Source organism: Triticum aestivum, chromosome 2D (genome assembly GCF_018294505.1).
Source record: "Triticum aestivum cultivar Chinese Spring chromosome 2D, IWGSC CS RefSeq v2.1, whole genome shotgun sequence".
Lineage (NCBI taxonomy): Eukaryota > Viridiplantae > Streptophyta > Magnoliopsida > Poales > Poaceae > Triticum > Triticum aestivum.
The window spans coordinates 341,149,906-341,166,564 of NC_057799.1; the positions used below are offsets into that span (position 1 = coordinate 341,149,906).

At 44.3% G+C, this 16,659-nt stretch overlaps 1 protein-coding gene and 1 long non-coding RNA gene across 2 annotated transcripts; one reads left to right on the forward strand and one right to left on the reverse strand.

Annotated features, from left to right (window-relative positions):
• Nucleotides 1–561: 561 nt before the first annotated feature.
• LOC123053056 (probable protein phosphatase 2C 38) lies at nt 562–9,130 on the reverse strand. The gene is made up of 5 exons (XM_044476440.1): nt 8,201–9,130; nt 3,168–3,542; nt 2,911–3,028; nt 1,323–1,546; nt 562–1,230 (listed from the first exon to the last, which is right to left on the reverse strand). Exons 1-5 carry the CDS (start codon nt 8,669–8,671, stop codon nt 829–831), a joined length of 1,590 nt encoding a protein of 529 aa, XP_044332375.1. The 5' UTR covers nt 8,672–9,130; the 3' UTR covers nt 562–828.
• Nucleotides 9,131–9,197: 67 nt separating this feature from the next.
• Nucleotides 9,198–11,712, forward strand: LOC123053057 (uncharacterized). The gene is made up of 3 exons (XR_006425325.1): nt 9,198–10,071; nt 10,434–10,699; nt 10,781–11,712. It is a non-coding gene; the product is annotated as an uncharacterized lncRNA (long non-coding RNA).
• The last annotated feature ends 4,947 nt before the right edge of the window (nt 11,713–16,659 follow it).

Here is a 16,659-nt window from a genome sequence, read left to right on the forward strand (position 1 = left end):
ATCAATGAAGATATGAGTCATCGAATCAAAACCAGATGGATAAACTGACACCAAATTTTGCTAGAAGGCAGGTTTTGTAGGACGGCAATTCAACTTAAGATGTTGTATGGCTAGTGTGTCACAAAAGCTAGAAGACATGTTCCGTAGGGCAGCTTTTCAACTTACGATGTTGTATAGCACAGAATGTTGGCCACAGTTAAGTATGCAACATGTTCAACAGTTTAGTGTGGTAGAGATGCACATACTAAGATATGGATATGTTCTTTTTATAGGTTACGAAGATATGGATACTGGCCACACAAGAAAGAATCGGGTTCAAAATGGTGATCCAAACAAGCAGGGCAAAGACAGATCCAAAGATTCAAACGACAGACTATGACGCTTTGACCCGCGGAACGAGTGAATTTAGGACAGAACCTAGGGTTTACTGGGGAAAAGAAGTCCAAGGCCACAGGTTACGTGAAACCTAGCCCCAGAATAATTTTGCAAAGTGAACTAAAATTTTAAAAACAAGCTTCTAATCTTTCGAAAGATGCTAAAAAAATATGTACACATAACACAAATGCAATAACAAAGACAAACGGCCAGGAGGCATAGATGAATCTAGCAATGCTGTCAACGAGGACGGGTCATTATTATATGGACAAAGAACAAATATAACCAATCACAACCTATAACTGACCTTTTACTTTACAAAAGAACAAAATCGAGGCTTACACCCACTTGCGAGTAGAACTCGCACCGGCTTCCCATCAACATTGGCCAGTGTAAGCAAAACAAAGTCACACAGCTCTTGAACTAACTGAGTATCTCAGCTGGCAGGCAAGTTCAACCTTCCATGCTTTGGTTTGCAGCTGAAGTAGGCGTCAGCAAATTTGTCGGAGTGGCAGGCATTGGGTCGCCGCTAAGGACAGGCCACTCTTTACCTGTTACGAATGCGGTAGCAAGATCTGTAGGAACCACGGTGCTTGATTTGACAGTCGAGAAATGCTTACCACCGTCCAGTTCCACATTAGTTGCGAAATCTTTGGTTCCTGAATCGGACGATTTATTTGTCAAATCTGTTTTCAAGAATAGACAGACAGCGGCGCAGTCATCAACTTTTGCTGTGGGAAACCGTGTTCTCCACGTACGGTGAGCCGTTTGGACAAGAAGCCTTGCTGCTGAGGCCTCTGAAGTGGATTCACTGACAATCTTAACGACGTCATCGTTTGAAAGTACATCCCACACCTACAGTGACCAAAGAAATTAGATGATCACATGCCACAAAAACCATCTAGCTCGCAGAAATGTTCCAAGTTAATATGTGGTCAGTTGCTCACCCCATCAGTCGCCAACACAACGAACTCATCCTTTTCTGTGATGTGATGGTACGAAACATCAGGAACAGAAATTACACCATAACTCTTTAGACAGAAGTCTCCAAACGCTCTTGCCATGGCCAACCCTGGGGAGTTGTACTTCGGAAGCCAAACACGAGTAACATCTGGCTCGTTTGGGAGAGAAAATACTCTGCCCTTTCGTTCCCTGATCCGTGCCGCTTCACCTGCAAAACATGCATCTTGCTTCATTTACATGGGCATCTACTCATAACAAATACAGTTCTTCCCAGAGAAAATGTAAACCACAAAAGCATTGTCGTCACAAGATATTAATAAGCTTGTCGTCCTTAAAGGGAGTGGACATGAGATCTGAAGTTAAGATTACAAAGTGAGCTATTGGAATATCAAAATCCGCTCCCTGCATAAAATGCAATGTAAAAAAGATTGTCGTTTCGGGCCAGATATGTCAGGTCCAAAAAGTTAACATGTGGGCCCGTTCTCAAGTTTGTACTGTCAATGATAAGTTTTTTGAGTGTGTGGTGTCCATGATAGGTTATGTTTACACTTTTTATTAGTACCAATTCAAAGTTTTGATATCAAGCTATCTTTAAATAACTGACTCTGAAGAAAGTCAGATCTAAAACAGAACAGCAGATGCAACATGTTGTTACATCCCTATCAGATCAGAAAAAAGGAAAATCAGATTGAGCTTTTTACTCACAAAAAGCAGGGCAGATTGTAAAAAGTTCAATACAATATTTTTACTTAGATACTCCCTCTTTGTATTGTGGATGTTGAAAAAAAAATTATAAACTTGGTCAAACATAGAAATGTTTTGAATTATAAAAAACCTAATATGGACTACATTTTGAAACTGAGGGAGTATAATAATTCTCATATCTTACCATAACTTCAGAATTATATTATAATCACTTTTCAAAAAAAGAAAATATTGTTGTAATAGATATTTGATAAAACTACCACATGTCATGTAAATAAACCAACTTCATTTACTTGTTAAAATAATTTTCTAAGGCACAATACATCATACAGTGTCACGACCTGAGACCTTTTCAGTTATGTTTCCAAATTTTGTGCACATACCATACAAGGAGTTCTTCAGTTAGGGTGTTTTTAGTTGGAGGCAGCAAGTAGAATCATGCATCCGATTTTAAGTAACCCACAAGTGAAATACTCCCAGCATCCTAACTGCTCCAACAAGCAAATTAGAAACCATCCACCTAACTAAGAAACCAAAAAGTAATCTATAAAAATATCACCATAGTTGAAGAGCTTTGGTAAATTTAAGAACAAATACAACAGGACACTGGCAAAAAATTACACGTTTTGCAATGCATATATCATATCATGTAGTTTCATTATCACGTACTGATGCATGATGTATTTAAGAAATTGACTATACGATACACTGATTCAGCAAAAATAATAAAAAAAAGTGTTACTGCTACTAGAACTCTTTGTAACACAGAAAGTAAAAGGTAGCTAAGAGTCACACAAGGAAAAGGAGGAAAAAATTGTGTTGTAGACCTTTAAAAGAACACACGGGGATCATTAAAATATAACGTACTTGGGATGCTTGGTTTGAGATCGACTGTCAGTTGAAGAGCAAAAAGGTGATTATCCTCATCTTTAGTGGCCAATATAGCTCTAGAGTCCCCCAAGTTGCCGATTATAAGATCCTGCCCCTGTAGAAATAGCAAGAAGAACATGTTAAAATAAAAAATACCAAGCGAAGCTTCACAACAAAGTAAAGTACAAAGTAAGAAATATCAAGTGAAGCTCCACAATAAAGTAAAGTAGAATCATTGTTGCTATGAAAAATACCTGCTTGATCAATGTGACTGCTGTGGTTCCACTGAACAGACAATCAATATTTTTATGTGACTTCAAATCCCTGTCCATTACATAAAATGCCCTCAAGAATGAAGTTCTCAATGCTGTGAAGATTTCTGGGTACCCTCCATTCTCTACAGCTCCAAGGGTAGCATCAGTATCTTCAACCACAGTTTGCACAGCATCTCCTTCAGTTGTCCCATTTGTGACTCTGTTATTTGACAACTCTTTGTATTCATCCCTGGCTATATTTGCACTCAGCTTCACAGGGAGAAGATCTCTGACCATCTTGGAAACCAAATGGCCTTGTGGTCCATGGCCATCAAAAACACCACAAAAGATGGTACCATCTTTTGAACCAAAATTCTGCAAGCGGAATGCAAACACGTTAAAATCAACTATATAATGCCCAAAAGGACATCATTGAACAAGGAGAAAGAAGTGCACAATCCGTACAGTTTCAGCCTACAAGCAGGTCAGAACCACGAAGCCTACGCGACTTATAGCTAAAGGAAAACTCTTGGTCATCAGATAACACGTGGTTCCAAGAATACCAAAGTGCATCAGACGGTGCATGCCATGCATAAATGTGTTGTCGACTGTAGTCCACTAAACAGGGAAAATTATATTTGCTTATATCATATGGGTGAGCTCACAGTTTCGGGGAGTCACATTTGATGGATTTTGATTCACATACAAGTTAAAGATCCTTAAGCTTTATGTGGCCCAGGAGTCCCGGATCCTAAGCCATGCCGAGCAAGATCTTCGGGCAAGGCTCAAGAAAAGGGTGGTGAGCTTGGCGGTCCTTGAGCATTCAAGAAAGAAGCAATGTGCTCGAATTGCAAATCTGAGAGAGGGCGATGCCAATATCAAATACTTCCATAGGCGTATCAATACGAGAAGGAGAAAGAACCACATTCATCGGGTGAGTATAACAATGGTTGGGTCACGAAGCATGAGAAAAAAGAGGAATCATCCATGATCACTTCTCCCACATCATCGGAAAGGCAAGTGAGAGAAAGGACTTCAACTGGGAACAATTTCATTTTGAGGATTGTGATCTTAGTGCTATTGATGACCCCTTCACCACGGAGGAAGTGTGTCATGTCATTAGCCAAATGTCAAATGACAAGGCTCCCAGGCCGGACGGTTTTACCGGACTGTTCTTCAAGAGATGTTGGGACACAATTAAAGTTGATGTCATGTGCGTGATCCACCTTTTTGGTAACCTCCAATGGCTTAACTCTGCAAATGTTGTGCTCTTGCCTAAGAAAGATGGAGCGGAGGGGATTGGTGACTATAGACCAATTAGTCTAATTCATGCCATCGCCAAGATGCTCGCGATTCGCCTTGGGCCTCACATGAATAGCCTTACCTCCAAGGCCCGAAGTGCTTTCATAAAAAGGAGAAGCATCCATGACAATTTTATGCATGCGTGCACAAAACTCCTGCCATTCTTTTCAAGCTTGACATCCACAAAGCCTTTGACTCGGTGCGTTGGGATTACATTCATGATCCTCTTCAACGGAGAGGCTTTCCAAGTAAATTTCGAGAATGAATTGCTGCCTTGCTAATTGCTATGTACCTCCACTCCTCGGATTCTTCTCAATGGAGCCCCCCCCCCCCCCCACCCACACACACACATCAAGCATGGCCGTAGCCTTCACCAAGGAGACTCCCTCTCACCTCTCCTTTTCGTCATTGCCGTCCGATACACTCCAACAAGTCCTAGACTTGGCCACTAGGCATGTCTTGCTTCACAAATTTAGAGGCCGTCGAGCTGTTTGCAGAACTTCCATATATGTCGATGATGTGATGGTCTTCATGGCCCCCATTAAACAAGATATTGACAACCTCACACGCATCTTGGGCTGTTTTGACGAGGTCACCGGTTTGGAGGTCAACTTCCAGAAAAGCTCCTATGTTCCCATTGAGAGCGCAACCCGTAATCTCGAGGACATCCTTCATAGTTTGTCGGCGTCTCACGCCTCATTCCTCATCCGCTACCTGGGCCTCCTCCTCTCCATTTGGCAGCTTAAGAGAGCCGATTTCCAATTCCTAGAGGACAAGGTGGCGGCGACGCTTGTCCCATGGGATTGGCAAAATATCACTGCTACGGGCGTACCACTCTTGTTAAGGCGGTGCTCACCTTGCAAGTCATCTACCATACTACTCCCCTCATCATTCCGCAGCAGGTCATAAAGAGCGTCAACAAAATTGAAAGGGCTTTCCGTTGGGCGGGAACAAACAAGATCACCGGTGCCAAGTGCAAAGTTAATTGGGCCACGATGTGCAGACCAAAAGAGCTAGGGGGCTTTGGCGTGCTTGACCTTGAAAAGTTAGCACGTGACTTACGTTTGCGCTGGCTTTGGTATGAGTAGAAGGAGCCCAGCAAGCTTTGGGTGGGTATGGGGAACTCGTGTGACAATGTGGACGTTGACTTCTTCTATGCTTCTACCATCACAACCATTGGTGAAGGTGTCATTGCCCCCTTTTGGGACTCCCCTTGGCTAAATGGCAAGAAACCGAAGGACATTGCACCCCTCATTTACATGGCATCCTCGAGGAAAAATTGAAAGGATAGAGAGGCCTTGGCGGATGATGCATGGATTCACAAGATCAAACTCGACGAGATCCTTTCCATGGAGCACCTACGGCAATTTGTTATGCTTTGGCGACTCCAAAGCCACACACAACTCCATGAGTGGGCATTACTCTTCGGCTTCAGCATATAAGGCACAATTCATTGGATCAACAGGCTCCACCTCGAGGTGCTTCATTTGGGGCGTTTGGGCCTCGCCAAAGGTGAATTTTTTTGCTTGGCTTGCAATCCAAGATAAAATTTCGACGGATGATAGGCCTGCAATCTAAGATAGAATTTCGACGGCCAATAGGCTTGCTCGGCGGGGTTGGCAAAATTGTGACCTTTGCCCGCTTTACCGACTTGCATGAGGGCAAGGCACATCTATTCTTCAAATGTCACTTCACCGTTAGGCCTTGGAACTTAGTCAAGGATTGGCTTGGCCTTCATGCTATTGACAGGGTGGCTTGGGCAATGAAGTACTCTTTGGCATTGATGGTGCAAGATGTCGGGCAACAACATTCACAATAGGAAGGCTATGGCATCTCTCACTGTACTTGTTAGTTGGACTATTTGGAATGAGAGAAACGGACGTGTCTTCTGACACAAGTCAACACAACCACCGATCATTTTTGGCACCATTAAGAGGGGAGCAAAACTTTGGGTTGTGGAGGGCGCAAAAAAATTGGGCAACATCATGTCAGGAGAGTAATCACCCATTGTACTATTGGTGTGGTGTAACAAACTCTATTCTCCTTTCTTAATTAATGGATGAGGCAAAGCTTATGCCTCCGTTTTGAAAAGAAAATAAAATGATTCTACACTAGAGCACATGTCAGTTTCCAAAACAACATGCATTAGGTAATAGAGGGAGTAGTTAAATCAATTCAACTATGTTCAAACCTAATTATTAACGAATCGGTATTACAGCAGATATTTTGGTTTAAGGACAGAACATGCAAGATGCAATCTGAAGCGCTAGCTTGTTACAAGCGTTTCTCCTCCTGTTCTTTTTTCAAACGGTCCTTTAGTATTCATATCGTTAAACTTCCTAAAATTTGATCATGGAAGGACTAAAAGTTTCTAGATTGGGCAAATGAAAATAGTAATTATTTTCCTTCAAATTGCAGCTCTAATATACAATATAAAACCTTAAATGATGGTGCATTAAGTAAAACATGTAAACTGTAAATGATGGTGTATAAAATGAACATTTAGGAGACCACAGAAAAATTGATAATAACATTCATAGAGGAGAAAACTGTGTAGACCACACGCTACACAAGGTACTACAAAAAAACCATGAGATTGTATTGCTCAAACTTATTGAACTCTGGAGATAAACAATTTAATAAAATCTCATGGATATAATCAGTGGCGGAGGACGGACCAAAATCGAGGTAGGGCGGACTCTAGAGCGTAAAAGAATATCATGCAAAACCTTCATGGCCACTTGCCGCTGGCACCACCTCTGCACCGCTCTGCGCCCTGCCTACGCTGTTCCGCAGCTGCGTACTTGCTTCCCTGCGACCTGTGGCCTGGAACAGGCTGGCACCCACGCTGGCGCCGCCGTCCGCCTACCTGCTGGTGCCGCTGCATATTGCTAGGCGTTCTTGACTCCCCCTTGTTCGTCCGCCGTCACTGCTGAGGTCGTGGCCTGGTCCAGCTGAGCTCCTGGTTCACGGGCTCATGGCCCACCAGGTCTCCCCTTTCCTCCCCCCAACCACAGCGATACATGATACAGCAGCGTACGTGTATATTCTTTTGTTCGAAAAATCAAGGTAGGGCGGCCACCCGGCCTTGCCCAACCAAGTCCTCCGCCGATGGATATAATGAAATATAGTAAATAAAACACAAAGAAATGGCAAGTCTCATGTATTCAACTCTAGGAGTTCATGGGAAGAGAAGATAAGATCGTCCTTAAAAGGAAATATTAAGATAACGATAAGAATCATGTGCCTGCTTACAGGTTTCTTCATTTGGGAGAACAATAATTGAGCCCAATTAAACTACCAGCTAGAACACTCTGCCGGCGATTCAGTCGGCCATATCCAATGGCAATCCATGTGAAACCACGTAAACGAGACAAATGAAAATGGTATTCTATTCCAGAAGTTGTTGAATCAAACAGGCATTCTACAGCAAGACGCCACATGTGCGTCTTACGTGAAAGTGAAAAAATCTTTGTCTGGTCCAGCTCAAGCATACCTAAGAAGACATGTATTAAAATTAAATTTTGCACCAATCAGACGGTTATGTTTCTTCATGCAAGTATCAGGATTGGCTCATGACGAACAAAATCATGAAGACATCCTTTTCATCGTATCCAAATACTTGTGGAGCATATGCAGTAGCAGTCACACATCACCGAAAGGTACCCATGGAATTAACAGAAGATAAAAATGGAAAGAAAAATACAGAATTAAGAACTCAAATAGTATACCTCCACGACAACCATGGCGTCCTGGTTGACCCCCTTCTTGCCCTGCATCGTGTAAAGTGAGGCGCTAGCGCAGGCGCCGTTGCCGGCGATGCGTCCGGGCGCGCCCCTAATAAGCTCGGGACGCCTTTCCTCGGCGGAGGCGCCGCTTGGCGAGGAACCCCCGTTCCGCTTCCGCCGCAGCGGTCGAGCGGCCCACTTGAACTGCGCAGGCCCCGCGCTTGCGGGGGTCACGCCTAGCCCCCGGAGCAGGCAAACGAGAAAATCGACGCAGCACCCGTCGCCGCCGCCACCACCGCCATACAAAGCGGCCTCCGTGGCCGCAGGCCTCGCGGCGGCGACGCGCGCGGCGACGGCGACCGCTAGCATCCGCTGCTGCTGCGCCTGCGGGTGCTGCAGCTGCTGCTGGCCGGCACCGCAGCCGGACCTCCGGCGGCTGAGCACGGGCCGCCTCCCAGCCGCGACCGCCACCATGCCCTCTCTTCGAATGATTCCGCCCCCCTTAACTCGTCTCTTGATATCTGCTCAGGTCAGGATCTTGGCGCAAGAAGCGAATCTCTTGGCCGGAGTCGGATCTTGCAAGGAGAGGAGGGTGGTTTGGTAGATGGATGGACCTCGGTGTGGCGAAGAGTAGACGCAAGAACTGGTCGCTGCAAGGGCGCGAACGAGGTGGGCGTGGCGGGCACTAAGGAGGGCGCTGGCTAGGGCGTGGAACACGCACGGTGAATACTAGCAAAGATATTAGTTTTACTGGTTCAATCGGCGATATTATTCTATCGCGACGGCGAAAGGGGAGCTGGAGAGGACAAGAAGCCCAACAGGAACAGGTGCCACCTCCCCTCCTCTCCTGTGGCCTGCGCGGCGCCTCCGCGGGTGTGGACCGGAGAAGAGAGGCGGAGGCAAGAATCTCCGTGGCGGAAAGGGAGGGGAGGGGGCAAGTTGTGGGGGAGGAGGGGGGGGGGGGGGCGCTCTTCGTCGGCTGGTTGCGTGGTTGTCCTGAGACGGCGACGGACCGAGAGAAACACGTTGCAAGGGGGTCGGTCGGCAACGGGAGTGAATGGCCATGGCCGCCCATGGGTGTCCCGCTGAAATTTGTTTACCTTTTCCGTTTGTCTGTGAGCACCCTTCCACAAAACACCATCTATCTTTTAATTATTTTGAGAATAAATACAACGGATGAGCCGTTTCGGTGCCTGAGCCCAGCTGAGCTCGATATCTTCTGTGTTTGGGATCCGTGAAAAGGTGTCTGCCTGGACTGCCACGGAGTTTAGGAAAATAGCACTGGGGCGAAATACGCGACGGAACAGTAGGCATACGTGGGCCCTAGGTCAAGCGGGGGGGCGACGGAAACGGTCGTGTGGTCTGGTCCGTGGCCCAGAACGTGATGGGGTTTTCCGAGCCATGGACCAGAACGTATGGTCTGATTCGTTCTAGAAACACTTGCCGGCCCGCGTATCCGTCTTGCTTCCAACCACTCGCCGGCGGCGCTCGGTCAACACCGGCGGTACCTGCGTGCAAAAAATGGAGGATGCTGGCATGGAGTTCCTCCTAGATGCCGTTGACAGGTTAGGTATCTCAGATCTGCTTTCGCTTCTTTTCTTTTGCCGCCTGTTTCTCAGGTTCCCCTTGCGAGAGGAGTTTGCCGACAGCCATGGACAACCAGATTCGATTCCTCTGGTCCTGCTGGCAAACATCGGCTCGGGAGCAGCCGTGCCTGCAGACTCGGATGCTGGCTCTGGGTGTGGTTAACAAATCGGTGGCGAAGTCAATGGTGCCCCAAGAGCTTGGGGCCGGCGAAGACCGGACTCATCTTCGACGAGGTCTGCGCAGTCGACTGACAGGGTCAACCCGCAGGCCCCTGAGTGGACAAAAAGGTACGAACGTAGGATGTTGGTGCTTTTAGGAATTGACTGTTATTGCTAGTTCCTGCACATTACTATAAGTTGGCTAGTTCTGGCACAAACCTTGGTTACTGTAGGATTTTAGCTTCTATGGCTAGTGCCTGCTGATTACTGGGCGCAGAGGACAAAAAGAAAATTCAGATGTAGATTAGAATGTGTGAGTTTCAGGCAACACATGGTTAGTGATGGATTCGGTAATCTGAATCAATTGGAACCTTTGGCTTTCCATTCCCGTAAAGCTTCCTGGTGTCATGGTTTCAGACATTTGTTACATAAAAATAGAATAAATTGCAAAAAAAATTGGAACCTACTAATCATGCTGCCATGAACCGCAGATTACAGCTGGGTAGTGGTCCACCAGATCGGGCACCATACCCTCCCAGAATGAGTGCTATGGAGCAGTCGATTGGCAAAATACGCGGAGGAGCCAACAAAGAGTGTAATTAAGCCAGAACTTGGCCTGAGTTTCGATTCGTTGGGTGAGGCATATGACTTATAGAATTTGTATTCCTATGAGATTGGCTTTGGTATTAGATGGGATAAGAGCAGATTAAACGCAAAGAGGACAAAATGCATGCAAGAGATTGTCTTTGGTTGCTCGGTGAGTTCTAATTATTCTTTTGTTAATGTTTTTTTATTTCGGGAAACATTTTTACCGTGTGTTCTGCTGAACAACTTGCAGGGCAAGCCGGAGACTGAGAATAGTAGGTGATGCAGATGTGAGTGCCTGGCCTTGATTAGGTTGTTACGTGCAGCAGACAAACCTGGTATATACAGAGCGTCGTGAAAGCCACAACCATTCTATGTCGTTGATAATGGGCGAGAAAGTGCACTGGCTGTCGCAGAAACACATTGATGTGTACACAAAGGATTTGATAAAACAGTTCAGGGAGAATAGTGTGAACCTTGGGAAGGTATACAACATAATTGGCAGTTTCTTTGGGTCAGTCGAGAAAGTGCCATTCACAAAACGGACTCTAAGGAAAATTTGCGGTAAGATACGTCATGAGCAGGCAGAGGACGATGTTAGGAAAAACTTTGGAGGTGTTTGCTGACATTGTGAATGGTGATCATGAATTTACATCCAAAGTTTTGGCAGACGGAATAAGGTGAAGAACTTCATGTGGACTAATGGTAGCAGCTGAATGCAGTACAAGTTCTTTGGTGATGTGGTCACTTTCGATACAACTTACAGGACAAACCTACATGACAAATAGCAGAGAGATGGCATCGTACGAGGGGCTGAGTAAGCGGACAAGGTTCTGCAGCATATGTCGTCATGAGGGACACAAACGGACTACGTGCCCTGAAAGAGGGGATGCACCAAAGAAACTGCGGAAGCCTGGGAAGTGCAAGAATTGCGGCATGGAATGACACCGCCGGACCACGTGCACTAGGCGGATGGGTGTTGCTGAGAAATGAATTATGAACTTTAGATACTCTGTATTATTGTAGTTCTGAGGACTTTCTGGTGTGTTTCCGTGAGCGTTGCTCCACGCTTGTTCCTCCGTTTCGATAGTCATGTGGCAGACTGTAAAAGTTAGAGCAAACATTTGTTTAGCAATCATCTGTGAATTATTCATTTGGTTAGAGCAAACATTTGTTTAGCAATCATCTGTGACTTATTCATTTGGCAGACTGTAACTTGAGTGTGAATTTAAACTATTTGCTAGGACATGTTCGATATTTCAGGTTTTTCTTCTTAGTAATTGAAGTTGGTTCTCATTTTCACCAGAGGGGATTACCTGCGTGGAATAGAAATAATATGTGCACGGATGATGTAGTTTTGGTGACACCTGGCCAGCATGCACACATAGCCCCGGTTTGGGCACGTTTCCAGTTCAAAATTCGAAGTGCAAGCTGTGCAGACTCAGGTGGCATGTGGGAAACCGGCGTCTGTTGTATAAGAGCAGGCGACCCGGCAGCCCACCCTTGGTGCTTTTCAGCAATCCTGCACTTTTCAAACCATTTTGAAGCTAGAAGTAGTAGCAATGGCGCCTTCGTCTGTCGAAACTGCAAGGAGTGGCACGACTAGGAGGTCTGAAGGTGGGCACTGCGTCGGAGGACAGCATATTGAGGTACGTAAGATTTGCTCCTATTGCGAACTGAACCAGGTTGCAGAGCAACTGAATCCACTCATTTTGCAGCCATGTCCTTCTTCCATTGGGACGAGCAGATGGGTGGGTGCATTTAAAGCTAGCCCGACTACTCACCGTTTGGAGGCCGGTGGCGTGAATGGCTCAGGCTGGCTCAGATAACACTCCGAGCCATCAGACTTCAGTCTGTTCCGCCTCCCTAGCATAACCCGCCGTTGCAATGATTGAGCTCCAACGGTTGGCTGGGAAAGGGAAAACACGACGGTAAAATACATTGGATGGCACGGATCCACGTGCGAGTATGTGGTGTAGATTTTAGGTTCATCTGAGCCCGGGCTCAGAAACTGATTTTCGAAATACAACCCCTTTTATTTTATAGCGAACACAGCCACACTGTCGTTTGGCCTTCAGTTCCACCAAAGTTCGTCCTGAGGTGGCTTACAACATGTGGATAGCGATCTACACGTGTAATATTTCGATCTCGCGTACTCCTCTGTTCCTAAATATAAATCTTTTTAGATATTTTAATATGGACTACATACCGAGCAAAATGAGTGAATCTACACTCTAAACTATGTCTATATACATCCGTACGTAGTTTATATTGAAATATCTAAAAAGTCTTATATTTAGGAATGGAGGGAGTATTTTATTTGGCCTTCAGTTCTACCAAAATTCGTCATGAAGTGGCTTACAACATGTTGTGATTTACACGAGTAATATTCTGACCTCTCATATTCTCTTTTATTTCGTGTAGTGAAAAAACATAAGCACAATCTGATTGTCTCCGAGCTTCAAACCAAATTCACCGCTTTTAGACGGCCGGTCTCGGTTACAACAGGCAGAGTAGTCCACTGAATTGTCAGTGCAACCCCCTCCATAATCTCAGAGAATTCAACTTCTAAAGAATCATAACAAGACATGACAAAAATTAAAGATTGTCTTTTCAGCCTCCTCACGCAAAATCATACTTGTTCCTATTGTGCAACCCTCCACGGAAAGGAGTCGTCTAACCTTGAGCTTCACATAGCCAGGTTTAGGTGGATTCCGTGTCATAAAGTAGGGGGTATCATCCAGTGCATGTGACTCGTATGCTAGAAAGTTCCCAGAAAGTAACACCCCTTTACTGTTGTGATGTCTTGGTTTCAGTACTGAGTAGTCACCAACAACGAGTTGAGGTAGCTCTGAAGAAAACATCAAGATACTTTAACAGTTGAAGCACGTTTTGAATGAACCCATTCATTTCTCACATACCAAAAACATTCCAGTAGCATGAATAACATAATCTAGTGTGTTTCCGAAAGCCACATGCAATATGAAGTACCCGCTCTGGTCACGTGTTCTGGAGCTTGGATATACGAGGAAGAGATAAGTCTAGTGCATGGAAGAAGTCCTTGTGCTCGACACCACAAATGGGGGAATATATCAAATTCTCAAGCTTTCGAGAGCATTCACCCGACCATGTCCGGAGAGAATTCGTGGCTAGTCTCTAGAAAAATATGTGTATCTTAGGCAGTACTGTTAGAAATATGCCCTAAAGGGAATCTTAGTGATGATTATGTTTCGTCTTATCCATCAAGTGTTAAATGTTCCTTATAAAGTTATTTGTATTGATTTGCAAGGATGCGACTTGTTTGTGAAACTCTATACTTGAATGATTATTCTAAAGCAGTCCCATGTCGGAATTCATGTGAGAAACTGAGAACACATATGAATATAGGACTAGCACATGTACTAGTTGATGACCATGTTTCGCACATCATGGACATGAAGATGTTAAACCAATAATGTAAGCACATGAATAGGGGGTTGGACATACCCAACTTGACACACAGCTGGAGTTTTTTACTTGTCTGTTATAATGTGTATGTTATGTCCTTAGATCTGAGGCTACCGTGCATTCTTTAGATGCAGAGTGACTTTCTAGTGGGGGAGGGTACCAAAGGCTACTATATAATTGGATAGTTATAAAGGTTGTTTTTCTTATTTGTCATATATTATGCTTTGAGGCATGGTCAGTCAAGATGGGATTTGCCCCTCTCCAATGAGAGGAATATCTTTGGGGCCCTCAAGTGTTTGGATCCGAAAATACATTGCCATGCTACTTTAGGTTAAGAGTTAACCTAGTAAAGGATGTCAAGTCATGTGATCATGAAAGAGAGGTCGAGTTTGAACTTCACCAATATCATGAGGCAAAGGGAGTAACACGTAAGCAACATTGTTTAGGTTCATGTGATATCATCCTTACATACGTCTATGAGTTGGCACGTCCTGCAAGGTGCCACTACCAACTAATGAACATATAGGAGTACTCGGTAGAAGTACTCAGGTCATGTTCAAACGTGTGTGAACCTAAAGGATCACATACTTAAATGAACAAAGTTGAGACGTATGCAATTCGGAAGATGTAAAGGAGTACAAGCTAATTTAGTTCTCGCTAGGCAAATGAGTGGAGGGATGCCCAAAACCCTGAATGGCTCTCATAAAGAGTGGTCGTGGGGAGGGAGAGGGTGTTGGGAAACGTAGTAGAAAACAAAATAAATTCGCCCTACGATCACCTAGGAACATTATGAAGATGCATAAACGGTTTGGATCACGATCATTACCGACTCTGGAGTGCAACGGAGTAGACGAGTTGGTGTAGATCGTACTTAGAGTCCCTCAAACTGACGATGAACGATCCCGCGAACCTCGCATGAACGGCCCCTTGAACGGAAGACCGAAAGCACGACCTCTCTACTTGGTTGCAAGTGTACGATCTTCACGATCTGGCAGCGCTTCGCCGTCCAAAGCTAATCATCGTCAGAGAATTAGAGGGAGGAGATTAGAACCACACTGGGCTTCTAATTATGAGGATTAGAGGATCTGGATCAAGCTCTAATTGATCAACTACGACCAACTAGAACTATAACTAGAGGACCAGATGAGGCTCCAAAAGTTGTGTGTCCCAAAGGACAAAATCCTCTAGTATATATAGGTTCGAGGGGAGAGAAGGGCTGCCACCAAGGAGAGAAAGTACCTCCTTGGTGCATCGGCCAAGAAGGGCAAGGAGGGGTCCTTCCCCCACTAGGATTTGCCCCACTGGAATTAGGGGGCGCCTCCCTACATGGGCCATGGTGGCCTAATTCCCCTTCCACCACTTGGCCTTTTAAGGTCCGTTGATATTAAATTAAATATAAAAGCCTCCTAACAGTTACTAGAGCCTTTTATTATTAATTTAACATCACCAGAAACATTTTCCACCTATATATTATTTAGCATAATACCCAGTATTGCCCGATAAACTCTGAAACCCTTACGGTGACCCCGAAACGCTTCTGGTTCCTCTCGGAACTATTCCGAATATTAATGAAACAATTCCTAAAATAAATCCTCGATACTCTCGTCCTACTAACACTCAGCAGATCGTGATTACCTTAAGCTTGTGACCCCGTAGGTTCGGTAAAACATAGACATGAACGAAACTCCTTCGTTCAATGACCGATAGCGGAACCATGGACGTCCATATCGATCCCTACGATTACATGAATGGCATTCGGGTGAACATTTGGTTATCATCTGATGTTCCCTTTTCTTCACGATAATTTACAAAACCCGAGATGTATTGGTATCCTCCTGAGTCGTACACATGCTCACTATATTGTCATCCTCGTTACCGGTTTTGTTCTTCTTTCTTGTTGCAGTGTTCCAGCATCCCCGTCACATAATCACCCGTGTCTGGCCAGACGCTGATGGATGTCATCACACCGAGAGGGCCCTAAGAATAAAAACAATGATGCTATTTATGTGAACTTTGTTGCAAGAAATAATTTCAACAACAATGCTTATAGAGGGAATTTCAACCCTAGGCCTTATTCCAGTAATCCCTCTGATTCTACGGTAATTCATATAATAATAATAATAATAATAATAATAGGATACCTATTGAACTTGAGAACAATATTAAAGAGTTTATTAATTCTCAAAAGATTTTCAATACTATGATTGAAGAAAAAATGAGTAAAGTTGATGATATGTCTAGAAACATGGATATAGTTACTCATGATGTGGAAACTCTTAAAATTAAAATTTTGCCACATAAAAAAGGATGAAATATCTGAATCTTTAAAGTCTATCAAAGTCATGTACGAAAGTAGAAAAAGAATCGCAAGGATGTGAATTTCTAGAAAAGGCGCTCGCACACGTTTTTTATGACAACAATAATGAAGACATTAAAATGATTGGTGTGACACCTACTGAAACTTTGTTTAGTAATATAAAACTTTATGAGGAAGGGATTGGAGATGAGTCAACTTTAATTAGAAGGCGTTGCAATTGTTTGGAGGGTGATGATCTTAATGATAAAGACAACAAAAGTGGGTTTGAAGAGGTCAAAACTTTAGATAGTGATGCACCCACTACTTTGGATTACAAGGACTTTAATTATGATAATTGTTCTTTGATTGAATGTATTTCCTTGTTGCGG

Bases quoted from the DNA above. Each gene is read 5' to 3' on its own strand.
- LOC123053056 (XM_044476440.1), bottom strand. From the start codon at position 8,671: ATGGTGGCGGTCGCGGCTGGGAGGCGGCCCGTGCTCAGCCGCCGGAGG. The intron at 3,029-3,167 runs GTATTTTTCATA...CTATTTCTACAG, and splicing joins CAGTCACATTGATCAAGCAG to GGGCAGGATCTTATAATCGG. The intron at 1,547-2,910 runs GTACGTTATATT...CATGTTTTGCAG, and splicing joins TCTCAAACCAAGCATCCCAA to GTGAAGCGGCACGGATCAGG.